The sequence below is a fragment of the Delphinapterus leucas genome, unplaced genomic scaffold (assembly GCF_059928025.1).
Source record: "Delphinapterus leucas isolate spDelLeu-1000000601 "Yukka" unplaced genomic scaffold, BTC_Dleu_Yukka2 spDelLeu_asBTCV2_sq25, whole genome shotgun sequence".
NCBI lineage: Eukaryota > Metazoa > Chordata > Mammalia > Artiodactyla > Monodontidae > Delphinapterus > Delphinapterus leucas.
The window spans coordinates 12,315,986-12,339,447 of record NW_028322234.1 but is presented as its reverse complement, the minus strand read 5'-3'; the positions used below and the strand labels follow the sequence as shown (position 1 = coordinate 12,339,447).

General features: G+C 51.5%; 1 protein-coding gene across 2 annotated transcripts; it reads left to right on the top strand.

Moving 5' to 3' along the window:
* Positions 1-10,070: 10,070 nt before the first annotated feature.
* MRPL4 (mitochondrial ribosomal protein L4) lies at positions 10,071-17,430 on the top strand. Of its 2 annotated transcripts, none has more exons than XM_089905490.1 (9): positions 10,071-10,362; positions 10,457-10,514; positions 10,601-10,751; positions 13,065-13,116; positions 14,482-14,599; positions 15,395-15,501; positions 15,593-15,702; positions 15,797-15,873; positions 17,159-17,430. In XM_089905490.1, exons 1-9 carry the CDS (start codon positions 10,306-10,308, stop codon positions 17,302-17,304), a joined length of 876 nt encoding a protein of 291 aa, XP_089761616.1. In that variant the 5' UTR covers positions 10,071-10,305; the 3' UTR covers positions 17,305-17,430. The 2 variants fall into 2 exon arrangements, with proteins under 2 accessions (XP_089761616.1, XP_022413165.2); XM_022557457.3 differs by having other exon boundaries at positions 10,072-10,362; positions 10,448-10,514.
* Positions 17,431-23,462: the final 6,032 nt, after the last annotated feature.

Here is a 23,462-nt window from a genome sequence, read left to right as displayed (position 1 = left end):
CTTGCCTTCATGGAACTCATGTTCAGGAGGGTACTATTTGTGAAGATGAATACATAATCTGCTTATATGTTTACTTACCACATACAGTAAGCACCTGCTATGTGCCAGATACCACACTAAAAGGCTGGAGATAGATCAGGAAACAAAACAGATAAAACTCCCTGTTCCAATGGAGTTGATGTTCTACTGTATGTGCTCAGAATATCCAGAATATTGCAAGAAGAAACTGATAAATTTCCTGGGCGAGGAACTGAGAGATAGGGAACAGGGGACAGGAGGGAGGTAGTTTTCACTCTGTGAATGCTTTTGTACCTTTTGACTTTTGTAACATGTGCCCTATTCCAACAATAAATTAAATTGAAAGGTAGACTGCTTGATACCCAGACAGTGCAAGAAAAAGGAGGGAGAGGGTATTATCTATCTTCTCTCTATCTATCTATCTTTTTTTTTTTTTTGCGGCACCACGTGGCTTGTGGGATCTTAGTTCCCCAACCAGGGATTGAACCTGGGCCCTCAGCAGTGAAAGCGTGGAGTCCTAACCACTGGACCACCAGGGAATTCCCTATATGTATATGATACTTCAGTGAAGAGTGTTGAAAAGCAAAATGACAAAAAAGTGTTGAAAAGCAAAATGACAAAAAAGCATTATTCACAATAGCCAAGGTATGGAACCTAAGTGTCTGTCAACAGATAAATGGATGAAGATGTGAGATATATATATATATATATATATATATATATATATACACACACATATACACACACACAATGAAATATTATTCAGCCATGAGAAAGGAAGTCCTGTCATTTTCAACAACATGGATGAAACTTGAGGGCCTTATGCTAAGTGAAAAGAGCCAGACAGAGAAAAACAAATACCACATGGTATCACTTTTATGAGGAATTAAAAAAGAAAAAGTCAAACTTACAGAAACAGAGAGTAGGAAAAGTGGTTGCTGGGGCTGTGGTGGGTGGGGAAATAGGGAGAGATTAGTAAAAGGGTGCAAACTTTCAGTTATAATAAGGTCTGGGGATCTAATTTACAGCATGGTGACTACAGTTGGTAATACTGTATCAAACAATTGGAACTTCTGAGAGAGTAGAACTTAAATGCTCTCACATCCACAATAAAAAGATAAATATGTGAGGTGAAGGATGTGTTCATTAACTAGATGGGGGGGGAACTCCTTTCACAATGTATACATATATCCAATCACCTGGATGTACACTTTAAGTATCTTACAATTTTACATGTCAGGGATACCTCCGAAAAGCTGAAAATTAAAAAAAAAAATTGTGGATGCTTAAATCCCAGACAATGCAACCCATTTCAAAAAAAGGGAGAAGTTCAGCACACTCTTTTGTATGCATATTACACTCCATAGGCAGTGCTGAACAGCAAAACTTTGGAAAAGGAAATTAAAGTTGATCCGTTTATGCCTATTAGAAAGTAAAATTGGAGTAGTCTTGATATGAAACTGTGTTCAACATGTTAAGATGAAAAAAGCGCAATGTAAACCAGTTGCTTGCTTGCCTGCCTGCATTTCTGGGTATATTTATAAGGGCTGTATAAATACACACACATTTGCCTGTGGACCTACAGGCCGTCTCCAGGAGAAGGGCACAAGACACCGTCACAGCTGTTACCCCCAGGGAGGGGGACAGGGGGGCGGCAGGGGAACAGGTGAGAGGGGACCAGACTTTTCATGGTGTACCCTGGGGGTGTGGGGGGGTACTGTTTGAAATTTTTAGCTCATATTACCAATTCAAAAAATTTACAAAGACATGAAAAATCAAATCGAAGGTAACAAATCACCAGACTTCTAATGTAAAATTGTTCCTGTAATAATAATAATAACAAATAGTATCAATAATATAAATAAACAATAACATTGCTAATAAACATCTATGCTATTATTCAACGTGTCGCTATGAAATAAATTTGTATTAAGAGTAAACATATTGGGGGCTTCCCTGGTGGCGCAGTGGTTGAGAGTCCGCCTGCCGATTCAGGGGACACGGGTTCATGCCCCGGTTCGGGCAGATCCCACATGCCGCGGAGCGGCTGGGCCCGTGAGCCATGGCCGCTGAGCCTGCGCGTCCGGAGCCTGTGCTCTGCAACAGGAGAGGCCACAACAGTGAGAGGCCCACGTACCGTGGGTGCAAAAAAAAAAAAAAAGATAAACATATTTAAGTTATGAATAAGGAAATGAATATTAAGAATCAATATATTAATGTTACATACAGGTATACAGCATATATATTTATATAATGCAACATAGAATGCTCTGTGCCAGCTCTGGTGATACCTCGTTGGTTTCTGCCAACCAAAACTGACAGTCCGTTGGAGGAGACCGAAGAAACCAGACCGTTCTAACACAGGGTAGCAGGGCTTTGATGGGAAGATAAGAAAAGCCAGAGAGTGAATTCACTCCTTTTCCTGAGCCAGATTTCATTGTCCACTCAGCTCCGGGCCAGATCTTGGGGTCCACTCAGACCTCAGCACAACCTTACCAAATCCTCTGCCCAAATGAAGTGCAGCTGTACAACCTCTAGAAACCAGGTGTTCAACCCACAGAGGACAAAGTACTAAAAAAACTGGGTCCTCTCCTCGCCAGAGAGCTATCAGAGCGGAAATCTAAGCCCTCTGTGAGGATCTGAGAGCTGGGGAGGAAGTGCCCCCCCCCCCAGCTTGCCTTGGCTGGCTCAGCAGTTTGCTATCCCCTCAGGGACCTGTGTGAGGGGGTACTATCAAGGCTGCAGACATATCCGGCCGTCTGTTAGGGGGACCATGGCTCCGAGACAAAGGTGATGTCCCCAGGGATACACAGATACACCAGCAAGCTACTTCTGCCTCCCCCCCTCACCTCCCACTTCTGGGGTAACATGAGGTCTCCACTGGGTCAGCTGAGGGAACAGGCTAGAGAATTGGGAAACACTGGCATAGACGCCCTGATGGTCCAGGGGGTCAAAGGGGAAAGGTGAACCATCCCTAGGGGGGATCCCTGAGTGAGAGAACAGCAGGAGAGGAAGGAAACGGGGCCCTTGCCTTGGGGAGCTCCCGAGCAGGGGAAAAAGAAGAAAAGGAAGAGGCTTGGAGCAGCCTCCACTAATTACAGGGCCACTGACAATAGTGGCTTACACTCACACGGACAGACTGTGCTGGGTGCGGCTCTGTGAATCCTCCAGCCCTAGGAGGTGGGTATTATGATTATCATCATCATCCCATTTTTTTAAATAGACGTTATTTTTTAGAACAGTTTCAGGATGACAGCAAAACTGAGCAGAGCTAATTCCCTGCTGGTCCAGTGGCTAGGATCCCATGCTTCCACTGCAGGGGGCACAGGTTCAATCCCTGGTCGGGGAACTAAGATCCTGCATGCCGCGTGGCATGGCCAAAAAAAGAAAACGAAAAAGAAAAGAAAAGCAAACAAACAAAAAAAAACCCCAAAAACAAAATTGAGCAGAAAGTACAGAGATGTCGCATATATCCCTTGCCCCACACACACGTAGCCTCCCCACCGTCAACAGCCCCTACCAGAGTGGCACATTTGTTACTTTCGTTTTTTAAAATATATTTATTTACTTATTGGCTGCATTGGGTCTTCGTTGCTGCACGCGGGCTTTCTCTAGTTGCAGTGAGCAGGGGCCACTCTTCTTTGCAGTGCGCCGGCTTCTCATTGTCGTGGCTTCTCTTGTTGCGGAGCACGGGCTCTAGGCGCGCAGGCTTCAGTGGTTGTGGCGCACGGGCTTAGTTGCTCCGCGGCATGTGGGATCTTCCCAGACCAGGGCTTGAACCCGTGTCTCCTTCATTGGCAGGCGGATTCTTAACCAGTGTGCCACCAGGGAAGCCCACATTTGTTACTATTGCTGAACCTACACGGACACATTGTTATCACCCCAAGTCCATGGCTTACATGAGGGTTCACTCTTGGTGTTGTACAGTCTGTGGGTTTGGACAAATGTATAATGACATATATCTACCATTATATCAATAGTATCATACAGAATAGCTTCGCTGGCCCAGAAAGCCTCTGTGCTCTGCCTATCCATTACCCGCCCGACTCGTTGGCAGTCATTGATCTTTTTCTGTCCCCATAGTTTTGCCTTTTCCTCACCCCATTTTAAAGATGAGGAAAGTGAGGCACACAGTCGTGGTAGGATTTGAACTAGAGCTCTCTGTCCTCTTTTTCATCCCAAGTCCCAGACCCAGTCCTGCCGTAGTGACGCCCGTCCCCATTCCTCCCCCATTGATTTGGAATAGAAGGGCGGTGGTTATCACTGAGGACCACGTCGGTCACTGGTGACATGTAGAATGTTCTTCTCTGTAGTCCAGAGGTGAAGGAAACCCTCTGACCTCTGATCCCACCCCACCCCAAACTTTGTGAACTCCCCCCAGTTGATGAGGTCTGGGACTGTCCTCCATCCCCTCTGGGCCTCCACTCTCCCCCCACCCCCAGCTCTCAGGTTTTGGCAGGAGGAACTGCACAAGGAGAAGTGTCTGAGACAGGTCCCAACTTTCTCAACATCACCCCAGGGCTGGGGGAGGGGCCCAGCTGCCGAGAAGCTTTCCAGATGCTGATCTTGGCAGGCAGCGGAGCTGCAGCGGCCTTGTTTCGTCCATCCACGGGCTTGAGGTCCACTTTCAGCTTCAGGAATGGGGTGGGGAGGCTGCCGGTGGAGGCCAGTCCCTGCCACGTCTGCACCAGATGCAGTTTTAGCCCATTGAGCCTGGGAAGGGTGGGCTGTCTCTTCCAGATGAGGGAGACGTACATAGTTAGGGGAGAGGGGAACCCCAAAGGCCCACTTCAGCCCCCCTCCAGCATAATAATAACAGCTGACCCATATATCATGTGCCAGTTACTGTCCTAAGCTCTTTGCAAACCCATCAAAAGCTCACAACAGCTCCTTTAACTAAGGGATGAATAGACACACTGCAGTTTATCTTCACATGGAAGACCACTCAGGCATATAATATTTGAAACCTCGAGTTCTGAAAGGAACAAGCGATATAGAACAACATGGATGAATCTCACATGCATTATGATGAGGGAAAGAAGGCAGACACAGAAGACTATATACTATATGAGTCCATTTCTATGCCATTCTAGAAAAGGCAAACTGTAGGGACAGTGAGCAACCAGTGACTCGTAGGGCCTGAGGGTGGAGGGAGGGGTTGACTACAAAAAGGCGTGGGGGAATTTTTTGGTGATGGAACAACTCTATATCTTGATGGTGGTGGCGTTTATATGACTGTATATGTGTGCGGAAACTTGTGGAACTGTACACTGAAAAGGGGAGACTTTATTTGTTTCAAATTGTATCTTAAACAGAAACCCCTCACAACTGCCTTACATCAGTAAAAGTCCACTTAGGAAAACAGACATATCTCAAACAGAGGGGCTTTAATACAGGGGTTGGTGACCTAGATGAGAAACCAAAGCATGGTGGGGGTGAGATAACTTGCAAATTAACAAATAGGGAGGCCATGTCCAGTGGGAGATGCTGTCAGAAGCAGATGAGGGGAACTACCCTGGCTTCTCCCATCTTCTCGCCCTCCAATCTACCCTCAGTGCCTGCCTTTGGCTAAATCTGGGCACAGATGGCAGGGGACAAGGGGGCTATCCTGTGTAGGGGTCAGCCCTTAGCCATGGGGCAGGGACAGAGCAGGGAATGGGTGACCTGAGTGTACACAGGTGCAAGGCGGACACAAAACATGAGGAAAGGGTGATTATACCCCCATTTTACAGAGGGGGAAACTGAGGCCCAGACATCCCATGTGCCTTACCCAGGGGTTCAAGCCCTGAGGGGGTCTGAGTCTCTGCCAAAACCCAGGGGGCTGTCCCTGTGCCTTTTTTTCTGCTCCACGCACCCGCTTTGATGCTGAACTGAAGGGAATGGAAACATCTACGCAAATCAGGCCCGTCCCTAGGGGTTGGGGGAGAATGCCTCAATGGGGATCCCTCCTCCTCCTCACACGTTGTGGCAGTTACCCACAAACTGAGTTGCAAACAAACACACAGCAGATGTTTTGGGAGTTGATGGGGATGTACTTTAAACAGCTCCCCCAAAGAGGTCAGACCGCCCCCCTATCAATCCTGCACTCATACCCTGCATCTTCTATCTGAAGGTTGCCCCCCAATATTCCAGCCTTGACTCTGGCCTTTGTGAAAACCCTGGCACAGTGATGGGGGGCTAGGAATGGCCAGGTGTTGGGGGGCCCTCCAGCTTCCAATATATGCTCCCTAAATTGCTATCATGCCCGTGGCCAGCAAAGACCCTCTCTGGGCTGCAAGGCTGATGCTGGCCCATTGGGGACAGAGGTCACCTACAACTGAGCCTTTGATCCACAGGAATGGGCTGGACACCTCAACCTTTGACTCCACCCAGGCTTGGGCCAAAACGGTCAAACTTTGAGCCTCGCAGTGTGAAGGTCTCGAGGTCATTACCTCCCTTTCATTAAGGCTCACAATCAGTAACGCCAGTGGGGGAACCGTGTGCAAACTGCTTTCTCTACATTCCATTTGTTCAATTACTATGTATTGAGAACCTTCTGGGTGCCTGGCACCCTTCTCCTTCTTAGCATGGGGGCCCAGCAGTGAAAGAAACAAAGACCTCTATCCTCCAGGAGCTGATGTTCTAGTGGAGGAGACAGACAAGAAGCAGGATAAATAAGAACATGATGTCCTCTGTTAGAATGTGGTGTGAGTTCTGGAAACAATGATACTGGGAAGGCAGATTAGATATGTGGGGTAGGAAGGGACTGTGATTTTTAGACCCAGTGTCACCTGAGAAGTAAAGACCTGAAGGAGATGAGGGAGTGAACCAGGCAGATACTTAGGGGAGAGTGGTCCACGTACAAAGGACAGCCAGTGCAAAGGCCCTGAGGCTGGTGTGAGATGGACAGGTTCTGGTGAGAAGACCAGTATGGCGGAAACCACAGGGAGATAGAGGGGGACAGTGAGAGGAAGTGAGGACAGGTCCTGCGGGGCACTGTGGGCTGCAGTGAGGACTTCGGCTTCTTTTCTAAGGACTTTGGCTTTTGCTGTAGGAGGCATGGAGGGTCCTGAGCAGAGAAGGGACGGATCTGACTCAAGTATTTACAGGCTCCCTTTGTGGGGGTGGGGGAAAACACTGTGGGAACTGAGGATGGAAGGAAAGAGAACTCATCCTCCACACAGCTCAGTAGGGGAGAGTTTGTGTGTGTCCCACCTACCAATTAGGGCCAAACTCTGAAAGTGCTAACCACTGGCCCAGGGACACCCAACCAATTAGCAGCAGCCCCTGGATCTGAACCTGTCTATGTGACTCCAGTGCCATTGGGTAAATAATCATTCATTGGGTACCTTAGGTACCTGTGACCTCAGGGGGTTACAGATCTTGAGACCCAAGAGACAGAGAGGGGGGCTCTGTTTCTGGTAATACCCCTGCATTAGGATGATGAACAAAGGAATTCACTCAAGAAACATGTATTGAGCACCCACTGTGTTACAGGCACTATGCTGGCTGCAGGGAACAAGACAGAGCAAAATTTCTGCCAAGAGGGGGAGGCAAAATTTCTCCTCTACTAGGGAAGACAGACAAAAAGCATTAAAAAAAAACCCAGGAGGGACTTCCCTGGTGGTCCAGTGGTTAAGAATCTGCCTTCCAACGCCTGCCTTGGATCCCTGGTCGGGGAACTAAGAGCCCAAATGCCGCGGGGCAACTAAGCCCGCATGCCGCAGCTACTGAGACCCCACGCTCTAGAGCCCACGCGCCACAACTAGAGAGAAGCCCGAGTGCCGCAACTAGAGAAGCCCACACGCCACAACCAAGACCCGATGCATCCAAATAAATAAATAAACAAATATTTTTAAAAAGATAAAGATCCTTAAAAAAAAACCCAGGAAATTATATAGGATGTTAGAAGATAAGTACTGATGGGAGAAAATAGGGCGGGATAAGGCAGTCAGAAGGGCCAAGGGTGGGGATTGCAATTTGAAATAGGGTGGTCAGGACAGGCTTCTCGGAGGAGGTGACATTTGAGCAAAGAATTGGAGGTGAGGGATCGAGCCATGTGTAGCTCTGGGAAAAGTATGATCCAGGCAGAAGGAACAACAGTACTAAAGGCCCTGAGGTGGGTTCAACATAAATGACTGAGTCAATGAACTAAGCTTGTGGCCATCAGGAAAGTCCAGCCACCCCTTCCCCCAGTCCCCACTTCTGGCTTTTGCAACTGCTGTTTCCTCAGCCTGGATCACATTTTTTCCTTTGGACAAACTCCTGATGGACCCTCAAGCCTTAGCTCTCCGGTTGCAGCTTCAGAAAAGTTGCCTCTGAGACCCCCGCCGCCACAGATTAGCAGTTCTTCCCCTGTGCTCCCACAGACCCTGTAGACCTCCCCTCCCCCATTCTGATCTTTCAACCTTCTGTACTGGGCTGTGAGTATCTCAAGGGTGTCTGCTGGATTTACCCCAGCAGTACACAGTAGGTGCCCAATAAATCATTAAGCAGCTAAGTGCTGTTCCATCCTTCACCACATAAAATCTAAACTCTCTTGCACAGGACAGACATGTAAATCTGTCTGTAAAATAATAAACTGGTTCTGGGAGAAGACACACAGCTGGTTGTGGTGGTGGCTTCTGGGAAGGGAAAGAGGTGGGTGGGGGCAGGGCAGGGAACAGAGGGTGGAGACAGACTTTTCACTCTAGCTTTCTTGTTGTAGTTTTTGGACTTGTCTTTAAGAGGTGTGTGAATTACTTATGCAAACATAAAATGAATAAACAAAATTGTACAAAATTAAAAGACCTTTTAAAATTGCAAAGTGTGTGGAGTTTGAAACACATATCCACAGTTCTTGCAAGGATAGAATGCACAATGAAACACATTATAAGTTTTCATTAATACTTCACAAAAATATCCATATGTTATATATCAGATGCAAAAACACAAAACAAAAGCCTTCAAGTCTTCCACGGTCCACCCCCATCCCTACCTTGGCTTTTTTTTTTTTCCTTTTTGGCCTTTTATTATTTATTTTTATTTGGCTGCATTGGGTCTTAGTTGTGGCACGCAGGCTCTTCGTTGCAGCATGCAGTCTTCTTTCCAGTTGCAGCACCCGGGCTTACTTGCACCGCAGCATGTGGGATCTTAGTTCCCCCCACCAGGGATCGAACTCCCGTCCCCTGCATTGGAAGGCGGATTCCTAACCACTGGACCACCAGGGAAGTCCCCTACCTTGGCTCTTGTCTTGCTTTGATGATAAAACTCACCTTCAAAATAATAGTAATAATAATAATAATAAAGCTACGCATGCTTTGCCTCCATCATTTCATCGAATCTCACACCTCCCCATTTTCCAGATGAGGACACTGAGGTTGGCTCCCAGACCACCGTTCTCGGCGGCTAAACTCGGTCCATTTCTCACTGGTAATCAAGTGCTCAGGTCTGGCCCGCCAGGGCAGGCTGCTATGGGCTCGTGGCGCCGCCTGGAGGCCTGACGGGGAACGTGGCAAAGAACCTACAAAATGAGCGTTTGGATTTCTGTTGGTGAGAGTGGACGGGGGAGGCAACGCAGGATCTGTGGACTCCCCAGTTTGCTCTCGGAGAGTCCTGAAAGTCTGAGATGCGACAGGACCTTGGCCTAGGAGATGGGGGGAGACACATCTCCTAACCTGACGCATTTGAGGGGGACGTGCCCTGGGGGAATCTAAGAGGAGAAGCACGATCCGCCAGGCCCTACCCTGAGGGCTTTCTGTGAGAGATAACGTCCTGCATTTAAACAAGCAAACAAAACCACGTTTCTGGAGAAACCAACCGCTACGGTCTTGGAGGCCCAAAGCGGGCGGGCCCTGGGGACGTGGCCGACAAAAAAAAAAAAAAAAAAAAAGCCTAACAGTTATTGGCCATATTCCCTTAGGTGCCCGCCCTAGCACCGCCCAGCCACTTTTCCAGACTGAACGAGCTCATTGGCTGAACGAGGAGCGCGCCCTTTGAGCAGGGAGGTTTCATTGGCTGGATTACCGCACCGGCTCTTTGGGGGCGGGACCGAAGAGGGGGCGGGGTTTCTTGCTGTCGGGTCGCGCTCCCAGGTGTTGCAGAGGGTTCTTTAGGCCAGCAGTGAAAATTAGCGTCTGGGGTTAGTCTTGGGGCGGAGGTAGGGACAGGCGTTAGCGGACCCCGCCGTCTTTGCTCTTGCTCGCCCAGCTTTCTAACGCCGAATACAAGCCCGGCCGGCGGCGTCGCGGGCGTGACGTCATCGCGAGGCGTCGAGAGAGTCCCGCAGAGGAAGCCTTGACCTCTCTAAGCGTGGGGAGCTGCGGTACAATGCTGCAGCTAGTCCAGGCAGGCGCGCGGGCCTGGCTTCGGCCCAAGGGCTGCCGGGTGAGGCCGGGGACTGAGGGCGGGGTCGGAGGACAAAGGTTGGAGGGTCCGGGGATCGTCTCTCAGTCTTGCTTACCGTTTACAGGGCCTAAAGGCGCTGGCAGAAGAGGCAGTGCAGCCGGCGGAGAAACCAGAACCGGTGGCGAGCGCGGGTGAGGTTGCTGGGGTTGCCCTAGGAGGGGAGGCAACCGGAAACTCTGACCCTTGCTCCTGACCCTTGACCTCCCAATCGCTCCAGGTCCTCGGGTGCCCGTGCTGCGCAGGTGCGAGCTCCCGGTACTCGCGCACCGGCGTCCCTTGCAGGCCTGGGTCGAGTCCCTGCGGGGCTACGAGCAGGAGCGCTTGGGTCTGACCGAGCTGCACCCAGACGTTTTCTCCGCGACGCCCAGGTAAGTGGGAGCCGAAATGGTAAACTGGGTGGCAGAAGGACGAGGAGCGGGGATTTAGGAATCAGGATGACCTGGACTCGAGCCTCAGTTTCTCCACCTGTTAGAAGAGAGTGATGAAAAAAAAAAAAGAGAGAGAGAATGATGGTTTTTCTTGCTGCAGAGTTGTGTGAAGGTGAGGGCTGAGAGGTAACATCCTCTGAGGGTTAGGGACGCAGAGCTCTGGAACCCGAGTGACTGGATTCAAACCCTGCCTTCCCCCTTGTGCTTCAATGTCTCTATTCTGTCAAACCTCAAACGATTAAATGAGATCATTCTAGCCCATAATATGGTCTGTAGAAATGTTGGTTATTGTTGCTGTTATTGGTTTTTGCAAAAATGAGCACTAACAGTGGTTAAGTCCTTACTGTGTGCCTGGGACAGTCTGTTTGTATTTTATTTTATTTTATTTTTGGCCACGTGGCTTGCAGGATCTTAGTTCCCCAACCAGGGATTGAACCTCAGCCCTCAGCAGTGAAAACACAGAGTCCTACCCACTGGACTGCCAGGGAATTCCCTTTTTTTTGCGGGGGGGGAGCATATTTGCATTTTAAAAATATATATTTATTTAGCTGCGTCGGGTCTTAGTTGCCGCACGCAGGATCTTGGTTGCCGCATAGGGGATTTTCGTTGCAGCATGCAGGATCCTTAGTTGCGGCATGCGGAACCTTTTTAGTTGTGGCATGTGAGATCTAGTTCCCTGACCAGGGATCAAACCTGGGCCCCCTGCATTGGGATCGCAGAGTCTTAGCCACTGGACCACCAGGGAAGTCACCCTACTTGCAGTTTAGTTAACTAGATCCTCATAGGACCCTAGGAATGGATTCTATTATTCTTATTTCGTAGGTAAGGAAACTGAGCACAGACAAGTTAAGAAATTTGCCCAAGGTCACACAGCTTATAAACTTTAGAGCCAGATCTCAACCCTATATGGGCCAACTCCCAGGACCAAGTTTTCGCTTGCCAAGGTGTGTGATGTCTCTTACGTGTATGTGTCTGGCACATAAGTGCTATTAATCTATTACTGTTACTTATTTGTATGGTTTGCTCTCTGTCTTTACAGAGTCCCAGTCTGCTAGAGGGTGATAAAAACGACATATTTTGTTTATTCTGTAAATACTTATGAAGCACTTACTATGTGCCGGATTCCATTCTAGGTGTCAGGGATACAGCAGTGAATGAGCACCGAGGTTGCTGATGTTGCTCCCAGTCTAAGCCGGGATCAGCAAACTTTTTCTGTAAAGAGCCAAAGAGTAAATGTTTTTGGCTTTGCAGGCTGTAACGTCTCCATGGCAACTCCTCATCTTTGTCGATGTAGTACAAAAGCATCCATAGGCAGTGTGTAAGTGAATGAGCATGGCTGTGTTCCAGTAAAACATATTTACAAGAACAGGCAGCAGGCCAAATTTGGCCTTACTGGCCATAGTTTGCCAACCCCTGGCAAACCAGCCTGGCAGCACTGTCCAATGCGAGCCACGCATGTAACTGAAATTCTTCCAGTAGCCAAGTTTTCTTTCAAATAGTGAGAAACAAATGAGATTGATTTCAATAATATATTTCGTTTAGCCTGATAAATCTAAAATGTTGTCGTTTCACCATGTGGCACTGGCCACCTTTCAGGGGTGGCCAGACACATGTGGCCAGTGTCTACTGTATGGAACAGCACAGGGGTAGAGAGGCAAACCAGTCTGTAAAGAAGTGGCAGTAAGGAAGTCGTAATGGTAGGAAAGGAGTAAGGTAAAGTCCTCTTTAGCAAGGGGACTCCTCCTGGAGATACCACTTGGGCTATGACTGGTAGGCAGAAAAGGAACCAGCCAGGGGAAGAGCATTTCAGGCAGAGGGAACGGCAAGTGCAGAGGCTTGGAGGCTGGACTCCATAGAACGGACACAGAGTGGAGCTGGAGGTGGTGTAAGATGGGCTCAGAGAGGGACCGGGGCAGGTCACACAGGACCCTGGAAGTGGATGGGGACGAGCCGGAGGTTTTTTTTTGTTGTTGTTTGTTTGTTTGTTTTGCGGTACGCGGGCCTCTCACTGTTGTGGCCTCTCCCGTTGCGGAGCACAGGCTCCGGACGCGCAGGCTCAGCGGCCATGGCTCACGGGCCCAGCCGCTCTGCGGCATGTGGGATCCTCCTGGACCGGGGCACGAACCCGTGTCCCCTGCATCAGCAGGCGGACTCCCAACCACTGCGCCACCAGGGAAGCCCCGGAGTTTTCATCTAGTCGGGCGGAGAGGGTTTTAAGTGGAAGTGGGCCTGTCGTGTCTCCTTCCTTCACAGGCTGGATATCCTGCACCAGGTTGCCATCTGGCAGAAGAACTTCAAGAGAATTGTGAGTGCCCTGAGTGGGGCGGGGGTGGGGGGGGCAGAGGATGCCCCTGCTGTGTCTTCTCTGGACTGTGGGGCTCAGGCCCCATCTTCTCTCTCCTGACCCATTCACCGATGGGCCATTTGCCAGGCATTTTGTGAACTGCCACTGTGCCCTGGGCATTGTGCTGGGGGACAAGACAGGCAAGGTCCCTGTCCTTTTGAAGCTCCCAGTCTAGCTGGTGAGGAGAACATGAATCAAGTAGTCATGCCTGTAAATGTATAATTAGGGAAGTTGTCTCAGAGAAAGGGGCGTTTAACCTCAGGTGTGTGACAGGCGCTAACCAGGTGAAGCGGGCAGTGGGGCTGGGGTGGAGGGCATCGGAGCAACACAGGCAAAGCCTCTGTGGCAGGGATCAGAAGGGGCCCAGTGTGGCCATGGAGGTCAACAGGGGCAACGTGAGGTGTTTGGATCTTACGCCAAGAGCGCTGATGATGCTGTTATCCATCAGAGTCCCCGTCTTCCATCCGCCCACCTCAAGTCTGGCGAGTCCTCCCTGGCTCGCCGTGGCCCTGGAAATGAAGTCATCAGCCTGGCATTGGAAGCCTTGCATGATCCTCTAACCCGCACCTCTCCCTGATTCTCCCTAACCCCCGCGTCTTTCTCCATGCCCCACCTTCCTTTTATTTATTGATTTATTTTTATTATTATTATTTTTTTGCGGTACGCGGGCCTCTCACTGTTGTGGCCTCTCCCGTTGCGGAGCACAGGCTCTGGACGCGCAGGCTCAGCGGCCATGGCTCATGGGCCCAGCCGCTCCGCGGCACGTGGGATCTTCCCGGACCAGGGCACGAACCCATGTCCCCTGCATCGGCAGGCAGACTCTCGACCACTGTGCCACCAGGGAAGCCCTCCTTTTATTTTTTAATTTAATTTTACTTATTTATTTATGGCCACGTGGCTTGCAGGATCTTAGTTCGCTGACCAGGGATCGAGGGATCGAACCCCTGTGCCGTGCAGTGGTAGCTCAGAGTCCTAACCACTGGACAGCCAGGGAATTCCCCTAGCTTCCTTTTAGTTACAACTACATGGGAATCATTCAAAAAATACTAAGTACATACTGTGTGTCAGGCAGCAGAGCCCCTGCCTCTCTGAGGCTGGCGTTCTGGAGTGCAGGAGGGAACGCTTGATTTATCTCTCCCTTCCTCTCTCCCTCCCAAAGCACTCCGTGCTTGTCCCGATGGAGCCCCAGTCTCTGTGTCTCCTGTCCGGCTCCCCAGCGGCAGGCCAGTCCGCCCAGCTCACTGCTGTGTTCCTGGGCCTGGCACCTTTCGTCTGCAATGGCACCTCCCTTGTGAACCTGACTCTTTCCTCACTCTGCGCCCACAGAGCTATGCCAAGACCAAGACCAGGGCCGAGGTGCGGGGCGGTGGCCGGAAGCCCTGGCCACAGAAAGGCAGTGGGCGCGCCAGGCATGGCAGCATCCGCTCCCCAATCTGGCGAGGAGGTAAGCAGGTCTGCCCACGTGCGGTCAGAGGTTGGAGAGTCCATCCACTTCGCCCCATTTCCCTGCAGCTCTGGCCTTGGCCTCTCATCAGGCCATGGCCACAGCCCCTTTTGCCCCACTTCCCATCTCATCTCTCCTGGCCCACACTTCACACAGCACCCAGAGGGCTCTTCCTAAACCTCCCAGCTCCTGCGGCCTTTGCGTGAAGTCTGAGCCCCTCATCTTGGCCTTCCAGGCCCTGGTGGCTGCAGACCGCACCCCCTTGTCCCTTGCACACCCTCCAAGACCAAACAGAGCTGACTCAGAGTCATCTCCCATTTGTCTGGCCAATCCCTCTCATCCTTCCGATGTGTTTGGGCCATGCCTCCTCCAGGAAGCCCTCCCTGACCCTCTCTGGGTCTCCCCACCCCCTGCAACCCCCTGTGCTGCCTGGTTCCCTCTGGGATCAAGTCTCTGGCTGAATATGAATGGCGTGGGGGCAGGGATCCTGTCCCGCATGTTTCCTGCTGCACTCCCAGCGCCCAGCAGAGGGAAGACACACGGGTAGACCATCCTCACCCCAGGTTTGACGGCTGAAGACACCAAGCCCCAGTGAGGTGAAGTTACCTGTCCCAGGTGATGCCTGATGCAACCTCCCCTCTCCATCCCTACCTGAGGCCCTGCCCTCTTTGCTGGGGTTCTGCCTGGCCGAGGGCAGCCTCCCTCCTACCTCCCCTGTGCCAGCCACTGGGGCAGATTTCTGACCTCCAAGCCCAGCTGGGGCCTTCACCTATTCACGTACCTCTGCCCCCACAGGAGGCGTTGCCCATGGCCCCCGGGGCCCCACGAGCTACTACTACATGTTGCCCATGAAAGTGCGGGTGCAGGGCCTCAAGGTGGCGCTGACCGTCAAGCTGGCCCAGGTACAGCAGCAGTCCTGCTGGGAGCCACGGGGGTCCTGGGGTGTGGGCTGTGGGTGCAGGGTGGGCTCAGACTGTCCTTTCCTCCCACCAGGACGACCTGCACATCGTGGACTCCCTGGAGCTGCCGACCGCAGACCCCCAGTACCTGATGGAGCTGGCCCGCTACCGCCGCTGGGGCGACTCCGTCCTCCTTGTGGACTTGTGAGGGTGCCGGGCAGAGCAGGGGTGGCCGGGGTAGGGGGACGGGGGGGTGGTCCGTCCTCGGCAGGGGCTCACCTCTTGGCCTCTGTTTCAGAGAACACGAGGACATGCCCCAGAACATTGTGGCAGCTGCCTCTGGGTTGAAGACCTTCAACCTAGTCCCTGCTATTGGTGAGCAAAGGGCCCCGCTCTGTCTCCCAGACCCCCAGAGAGTACAGCATGGGCCAGTTCAAATCCTGTGTCTGCAACTTGGTCACAGAGTGGTCTTGGGCAGTGGCCACCCTCCCCCACCCAACCCTCAGTTTGCCCAGATGGAACGTTGGGAGAATGATGTGTTTCTTAAAGAAAACTTCTGAGGGGAATTCCCTGGTGGTCCAGTAGTTAGGACTCCATGCTTTCACTGCCATGGCCCGGGTTCAATCCCTGGTCCGGGAACTAAGATCCCACAAGCTGCACGGTGCAGCCAAAAAACAAAAAACACTCTGAGGTCACATCTGTCCAAGCTTGGGCCACAGTGCCAGGCGTGGAGTGAGTTCGAGGGCCCACGGGCTGTCCCCACCCGGCTCCTCACTCGGAGACGCAGGATCAGGGCTGTCCTGAGTACGTCACACCAGTGGCTGCGGTGACTAATCCCCAGGGCTCTCTCCTGGTCTCCTGACTGTGTGCCCGGCTGCCTCCTGGACAGCGGCACGTGGGGTCTGCTAGTCATCCTGGCACACGAGACCTTCCTCCCAGCAGCTCCGGCCCCAAACCACACTGTCCCCCTCCACTCCGGTCTGTTAGCTCACCCTGTCAGCGCTGTCTCCAAACATATCCAGAATCCCACCGCTTCTCACCGCCCTGGGCCAGCTCCCACCATCTGCCTGGACTGGCACAGTTAGGGCACAGTGGCCTGTGCCCTGGTCCCAGGCTCCAGCTGACCGACTCCTCCCCACAGTCTGTCCTGCACTCCCGTCCCCCCGCTCCCACTACGGCCACCAGAGGGCGCCTGAGCACCTGAGTCAGGTCCTGTCCCTCCTCTGCCCACCACCCTCCAGGGCTCCCTCGTCACTCAGGGTAAAAGTCCAAGTCTTCCCCGGAGGACCACAGACCCTGCATGCCCTGCCCTGCCCTGTCCTCCCCTTCCTTCCCCTCGTCACTCGCTGCAGCCCCATGGGCCTCCCTCAGTACATTGTGTTTGTTTATCTGCTCTGTTTACCGTCAGCCTCCCGCACTGGGGTGTGAGGTGGGAACCGTGCCCAAGCGCAGGGCACAGTTGGGTACTTAGGATGCTCTCGGTTGGAAGTTGACGAGCTAAGGGCAGTCTCTTGCCCAGGGTCTCGCTGGGGGTGAGCGACTGAGCCAGGGTTTGAACCCAGGCTATGGGGCTCGGGACCCTACACCAGACCCTGGTGTTTCTGTTGGGGGCAGGGGGGACCCGCCCTGACTGTGCCTCCACCCCGCCCCCCCACCCCAGGCCTGAACGTGCACAGCATGCTCAAGCACCAGACCCTGGTCCTGACCCTGCCGACCGTCGCCTTGCTGGAGGAGAAGCTGCTCTGGCACGACTCGCGCCACACGCCCCTCTACCCCTTCCGCCTGCCCTACCGCGATTTCCCCTGAGCCCCACGCTGCACCTCCAGGGCCCATCGGCCACCCTCCTTCCTGCTCACTGTCCACGCGGTGCGCCTGCTCCGAGCCCGGCCGAGCCCCCGGTGGGCTTGGGAGCCTCCCGCTCACCCTGCAAGGGCGGCCAGAACCCTCATCCCGGTGGGAAGCTGAGGCCACTCACAGAGCAGCCAAGCAGGCATCACTACCGGGAAGGGGCCGCTGACAGGAGCTTTGCCCCAAGTCTCTTTTGTGTAAGATAAATTTTACTTTTTAATCAAAGAGGAGAAACAGAACAACAGCTCCTTGCCGTTTTGTGAATAAGTCCATCTGGCGAGTTAGGCTCTTTCCCCGGCGCGCGGCACCGCTGGGTACCCGGCTGCCTCAAGGCACTGTTTATAGAAATGACCCACCATCAACTTTTCTGGGGTGAGTCAGCCTCCGAGCACGCAGAGAACCAGCCATCGCTAGGAACCCACTCATGGTGCCTCCCGATCCCAAGCACTTTCACCAAGCGCTTGCATCCCCGACGGGGCTTGTGGTCCCATTTATTATGGTCCTTCAGTCCAAGTGTGGACCTGATTCCCCAAGTGGGTGCAGTGTGGAGACCTGAGCTTTCATCACAGTGATTTTCCCTAAGCACAGAGTCAGTATCAACGTGGTCAATAAATGAGTGAATAAACATTTTTTTAAAACACCAAACCGGTATCCTGATCCTTGAGTCTGCTGGTGTTATTTGCCCCCCACAAGTTGTTGTTGCTAATTGTCACAATACAGACTATAAAGTAACGAGGTCAGTTTCTTTAAACTCAGCCCGGGGCTTCCTTGGTGGTGCAGCGGTTAGGAATCTGGCAGCCAATGCAGGGGACACAGGTTTGAGCCCTGGTCTGGGAAGATCCCACACGCTGCGGAGCAACAAAGCCCATGCACCACAGCTACTGAGCCTGCGCTCTAGAGCCCGCGAGCCACAACTGCTGAGCCCACGTGCCACTACTGAAGCCTGCGCACCTAGAGCCCGTGCTCCGCAACAAGAGAAGCCACCGCAGCGAGAAGCCCGCGCACCGCAACGAAGAGTAGCCCCCGCTTGCAGCAACTAGAGAAAGCCCGCGTGCAGCAACAAAGACCAAACGCAGCCAAAAATAAATAAGATTTATTTTAAAAATCTTAAAAAATAAAACAGTATGAATGCAAAAAAAAGCCAGAACTGCCATCTGGTGTGCAGGCCCAACCAGGCAGCCGCAGTGACCCATCGACTGGGCTGCTTCTCGCCGAAAACATCTCTGGAATGCTTCTTGGGAGTGCCTTCAGAGCTTACAACACGTTCTTTGAAAGTCCTCAATGAACATAAATTGTGATCCTTAAAGCATCAGATTTGACTGAGTAAAAAAGAAAAAGCTAGGACTTCCCTGGTGGTCCGGTGGGTAAGACTCTGCACTCCCAATGCAGGGGGCCCGGGTTCAATCCCTGGTGGGGGAACTAGGTCCCGCATGCCGTGGTGAAGATCCTGCGTGCGGCAACTAAGACCCGGCACAGCCTAATTAATTAACTAAAAGAAGAAAAAGCTATTTGGAGCCAGTAGTAAGAAGGGGGTGCAGGGACTTCCCTGGTGGCACAGTGGTTAAGAACCCACCTGCCAATGCAGAGGACATGGGTTCGAGCCCTGGTCCGGGAAGATCCCATATGCCACGGAGCAACTAAGCCCATGCGCCACAACTACTGAGCCTGCGCTCTAGAGCCCATGAGCTACAACTACTGAAGCCTGCGCGCCTAGAGCCCCTGCTCTGCAACAAGAGAAGCCACCGTAATGAGAAGTCCGTGCACTGCAACGAAGAGTAGCCTCCCCTCGCCACAACTAGAGAAAGCCCGCATGCAGCAACGAAGACCCAATGCAGCCTAAATAAATAAATAAATAAAATTTATTTTTTTTAAAAAAGAAGAAGGGGTGCAGAGACTGGTTGGGAAATGCTGGGCTAAACCCAAACCATTACCTACCTCTCCCTGTGCCTCTCACCAGCTCCGCAGGGACACCGAGGCCCCAGGTAAGACCCATCTGTTGTCCTGACAGTGCCCAGCCTAGTCGTAGCCATGCATAATCAGGCTCAGTCGTCCACATCACAGCCATCAGGAAATAGGGTGAAGGAAGGGGTCAGAACCTGTTGCTGACACTGGGATCCCTCTGCCACATCAAGGATGGAAAAAGACATCAGAAAAAAAATGATCCAGGGTCTAGAATGTGCTAATAATCAGGGCATAGTATGTGTATTAGTTTCCTAGGCTACCTTAACAAAGTACCACAGACTAGGGCTTCAACTACAGAAAAATACTGTCTCATGGTTCTTGGAACCAGAAGACCAAGATCAAGATGTCATTCCTTCGGAGGCTGTGAGGCAGGCTCTGTCCCATCCCCCTCCCCTAGATTCTGGTGGTTTGCTGGCATCCTTGGTATTTCTTGGCTTGACGCATCACCCTGATCTCTGTCATCATCTTCAAATGGCATTGTCCCTCTGTGTGTGTCTGTGTTCAAATTTCCCCTTTTTATAAGAGCAACAGTCATGTTGGGTTAGGGCCCACCCTAATGACTTCACGTGAACTTGATCACCTGCAAAGACCCTATTTCTAAATAAGATCACAATCTGGGGGTTAGCACTTTTTTTTTCCCCCGGGGAAGAGACGTAGTTGAACCCATGACAGGGTGCAAGGGGAAGGAAGGAACAGGATTGGCCATGAGGACTGTGGAAGTTGGCACATGTGGCTTCATCACATGTCCTCTTTGCTGATGTCTATTTTGAAATTCTGTATAATTTTTTTTTTTTTTTTTAGAAAGAGAGAGATGGGTGAAGACATTTCTTCAGAGGAGCTTCAGATATGCTACCTGCACATCCATCACTGGTCGGGGAAATAAGATCCCACATGCTGCGCGGCATGGCCAAAACAAAACAAAAAGCCCTATCACACCCTCTTGGGACATGCGTTAACCCAGAGCCTAGAGAGGAAGGTGACTTCACAGCCTCTGGAAAATATCCCTGAAGGCAGGACACCAAAGACTCAGGCTGACCCTGGCTTAAGAAAGTTCGAGTGAGTCAACAGGGCTGGGATCTGACTCCCAGGAGATCCAGGGGCGAGAGGTAGGCGGTTCTCATGGTGGAGTCAGGGTGTCTGCTTCTTGGTGGTCAGCATGGAGACCCACCAGGAGAAATAAGAGGGTAGGATCAGACCCCAAGGGCTGAGGGAAGAGCCACAACCCATATCAAAGATGCCTCCAGGCCAGCGAAGGGGTCTCCAGGAAGAGGAGGCCTCAAAGAGCCCCCCCAGAACACTTTAACACGCTGCTGGGGTACCCAAAAGGGCAAAGCCACCAGCCATGTAGGAAATGCCCTGTCCCCTCCTCCTTGCACCTGGGCAGGAGGGACCCACAGGCTGGTGAGAGGAGGTGAGGGGGACAGAAAGAGGGTCAACAGCAGGGGGACTAGGCCCTTCTTCTCTACCAAGGCTTCCAGCCTGGAGAAGCCTCACCTGGGGCTCCCATCCAACACCAAGTTCCGAGATTTGAACGTGATGCTGATCGGGGCCTGAGTCCGGGGCAGGATTCTCAGCCAGGGGCAAGGCAGAGTCCGCCACAGAATAAACTTTCAAGAGTGGAAGGAGAAGCCAAGTTATGGTTTTTTTGTTTGTTTGTTTTTGTTTTTTTTGCGGTACGCGGGCCTCTCACTGTTGTGGCCTCTCCCGTTGCAGAGCACAGGCTCCGGATGCGCAGGCTCAGCGGCCATGGCTCACGGGCCCAGCCGCTCCGCGGCATGTGGGATCTTCCTGGACCGGGGCACGAACCCGTGTCCCCTGCATCGGCAGGCGGACTCGCAACCACTGCACCACCAGGGAAGCCCCCAAGTTATATTTTGATCAACGTCCAAACGTCATGCATTTTTGCTTTACACCCTGGGGCTCTGATGAGGAACCGTGATGCTAGAATGAACTAACCTGTGGGAACAGAGGAGGAAGTCTGTATTTCTGCCTAGGAAGTTTGAGGGGGGATTCTCAGAGCTGAGTCCTATGGAAACAGACAACTTGTAACTCCTGTTATCTGTTCTCACTGCACATGAATGGTCTTACTGAAATCTCGGGACTTCCCTGGTGAGGCAGCAGATAAGACTCTGCCCTCCCAGTGCAGGGGGCCCGGGTTCGACCTGTGGTCGGGGAACTAGATCCCACATGCAAGCCACAACTAAGAGTTCACATGCCATAACTAAGGAGCCCGCGAGCCACAACTAAGAAGCCCACCTGATGCAACTAAGTACTGGCGCAACCAAAGTAAGTAAATAATGTTAAAAAAAGAAGAAAAATCTTAGACCCACCCTTTGAGGGATGCATTACCATCCCTTTCTACAGCTGAGGCCATCTAGGTACCACCAGGGGAAGTGGCTTGCTCAAGGTCACAGCTGGTGGCAGGTGCACTTTGGCCACATCCCCTCGGTACTTGCTGGTCCGTGCACACCCCCAGTTGCCTTTGCTGCAGGATTGTGCTTGGCTTGTCCACTGGACAGATCAGAAGGACTGGGGAACCACAGTGAGATACCACTTCCCACCCATTAGGATGGCAATCACCATAATAATAAAACAAAATAAATATTAGCAAGGATGTGGAGAAATTGCAAACCTGGAACACTTGTACATTGCTGGTGGGAATGTATTGATAAAATGGTGCAGCTGCCATGGAAAACAGTCTGACAATTCCTCAAAAAGTTGAACATGGAATTACCATGGGACTCAACAATTCCACTCCAAGGTATATACCCAAAAGAAATGAAAGCATATTCATACAACAACTTGTACCTGAATGCTCATGGCAGCATTATTCGTAAGAGCCAAAATGTGGAAACAACCCAAATGTCTATCCATTGATGAATGGATAAACTGATATAGCCTTACAATGGAATATTACTCAGACAATGGCCTGAACAGTATGGCGGTTCCTCAGAAAATTAAAAATAGAACTACCTATAACATTATAAATCAACTGTATTTCAATAAAAGTTTTTAAAAAATAAAAAATAAAAATAGAACTACCATATGATCCAGGAATTCCACTTATGGGTATTTATCTGAAGGAAACAAAGTTGTTCTCTTGAAAAGACATCTGGGAATTCCCTGGCGGTCCAGTGGACTTGGCACTTTCACTGCAGGGGCCAGGTTCAATTCCCGGTTGAGGAGCTAAGATCCCACAAGCTGTGTGGCCAAAAAATAAAAAAGAAAGAAAGAAAGAAAGAAAAAGATATCTGGACCTTGTGCTCCTAGCCCTGTTACAACCTGGTAGATGAAATCCTCTGGTAACCTCTTGTAAAAGCAGTAGGAAGAGAATTCTGGGCTGGAGGAACAGCATGTGCAGAATGTTCAGAGAATAAGAGAAGTTCATTCATTCAACACATATGTATTGACCATCTGCCTATAATGACCAGACATTGATTCAGATGCTGGAGCTGAGAGGGTCCCTGGCCTTCTGGAGCTCACGCAAATGAACGTGACACAGGTCAATCAAAAGAATTTCAGCAAGTGAATGAAGTTTCAGTAATGAAACCATTAGAGCAAGTGACAGGGAATGTTTAGGGTGCGGCCCAGGATGGAAGGAGTCAGGGAGTCAGGGAGCGTCCGGGAAAGCTTTTAGGAAGAGGCTCTGGCCACAAGAAAGGGCTGGCCATATCAGGGACGAGAAGAGCATTCCAGGTCAAGGGAACCGCAAGGTGGTCACGCCAGACCTCAGAATGAGGGGCGAGCAGGCATGATGCCATGGAGTGGGGTTTGGGTATTTCTGCCCTGGGTCCACAGCCTCTGGTCTGCAGTGGGGCCATTCCCTGACCTTCTTGAGACTGCCTGGCACCCTGGAGGAAGCCCTGCCCTTCCTGGTAGCTGCAGCAAAGGGACGGGGAACATCTGCTTCCCTTTCTTTCAAGAAAGCACAAAGGGAACATAGCCTAGGGGGTGCGTGCTTCTTCTGCCAAACTGCCCCCTATTATCACCCCATTCTCATCTCAGGAAATGGCCCTCCACCCTCCTAGGACCTCAGACCAAGACCAAGGGGTTGACCTTGACTCTGCATGCCCCCCACATCCCAGCAAACACAGTTGGACCTGCTGCCAAAATAAATGCCAAATTGGACCGTATCTCCCCAGTGCCATTGCCCA

What these genes read in the sequence shown, in the direction of transcription:
- MRPL4 (XM_022557457.3), top strand. Translation starts at nt 10,306, where the DNA reads ATGCTGCAGCTAGTCCAGGCAGGCGCGCGGGCCTGGCTTCGGCCCAAG. An exon ending in TTCGGCCCAAGGGCTGCCGG is followed by an intron (nt 10,363 to 10,447) that starts GTGAGGCCGGGG and finishes TACCGTTTACAG; the next exon opens with GGCCTAAAGGCGCTGGCAGA. An exon ending in AGAAGAACTTCAAGAGAATT is followed by an intron (nt 13,117 to 14,481) that starts GTGAGTGCCCTG and finishes CTGCGCCCACAG; the next exon opens with AGCTATGCCAAGACCAAGAC.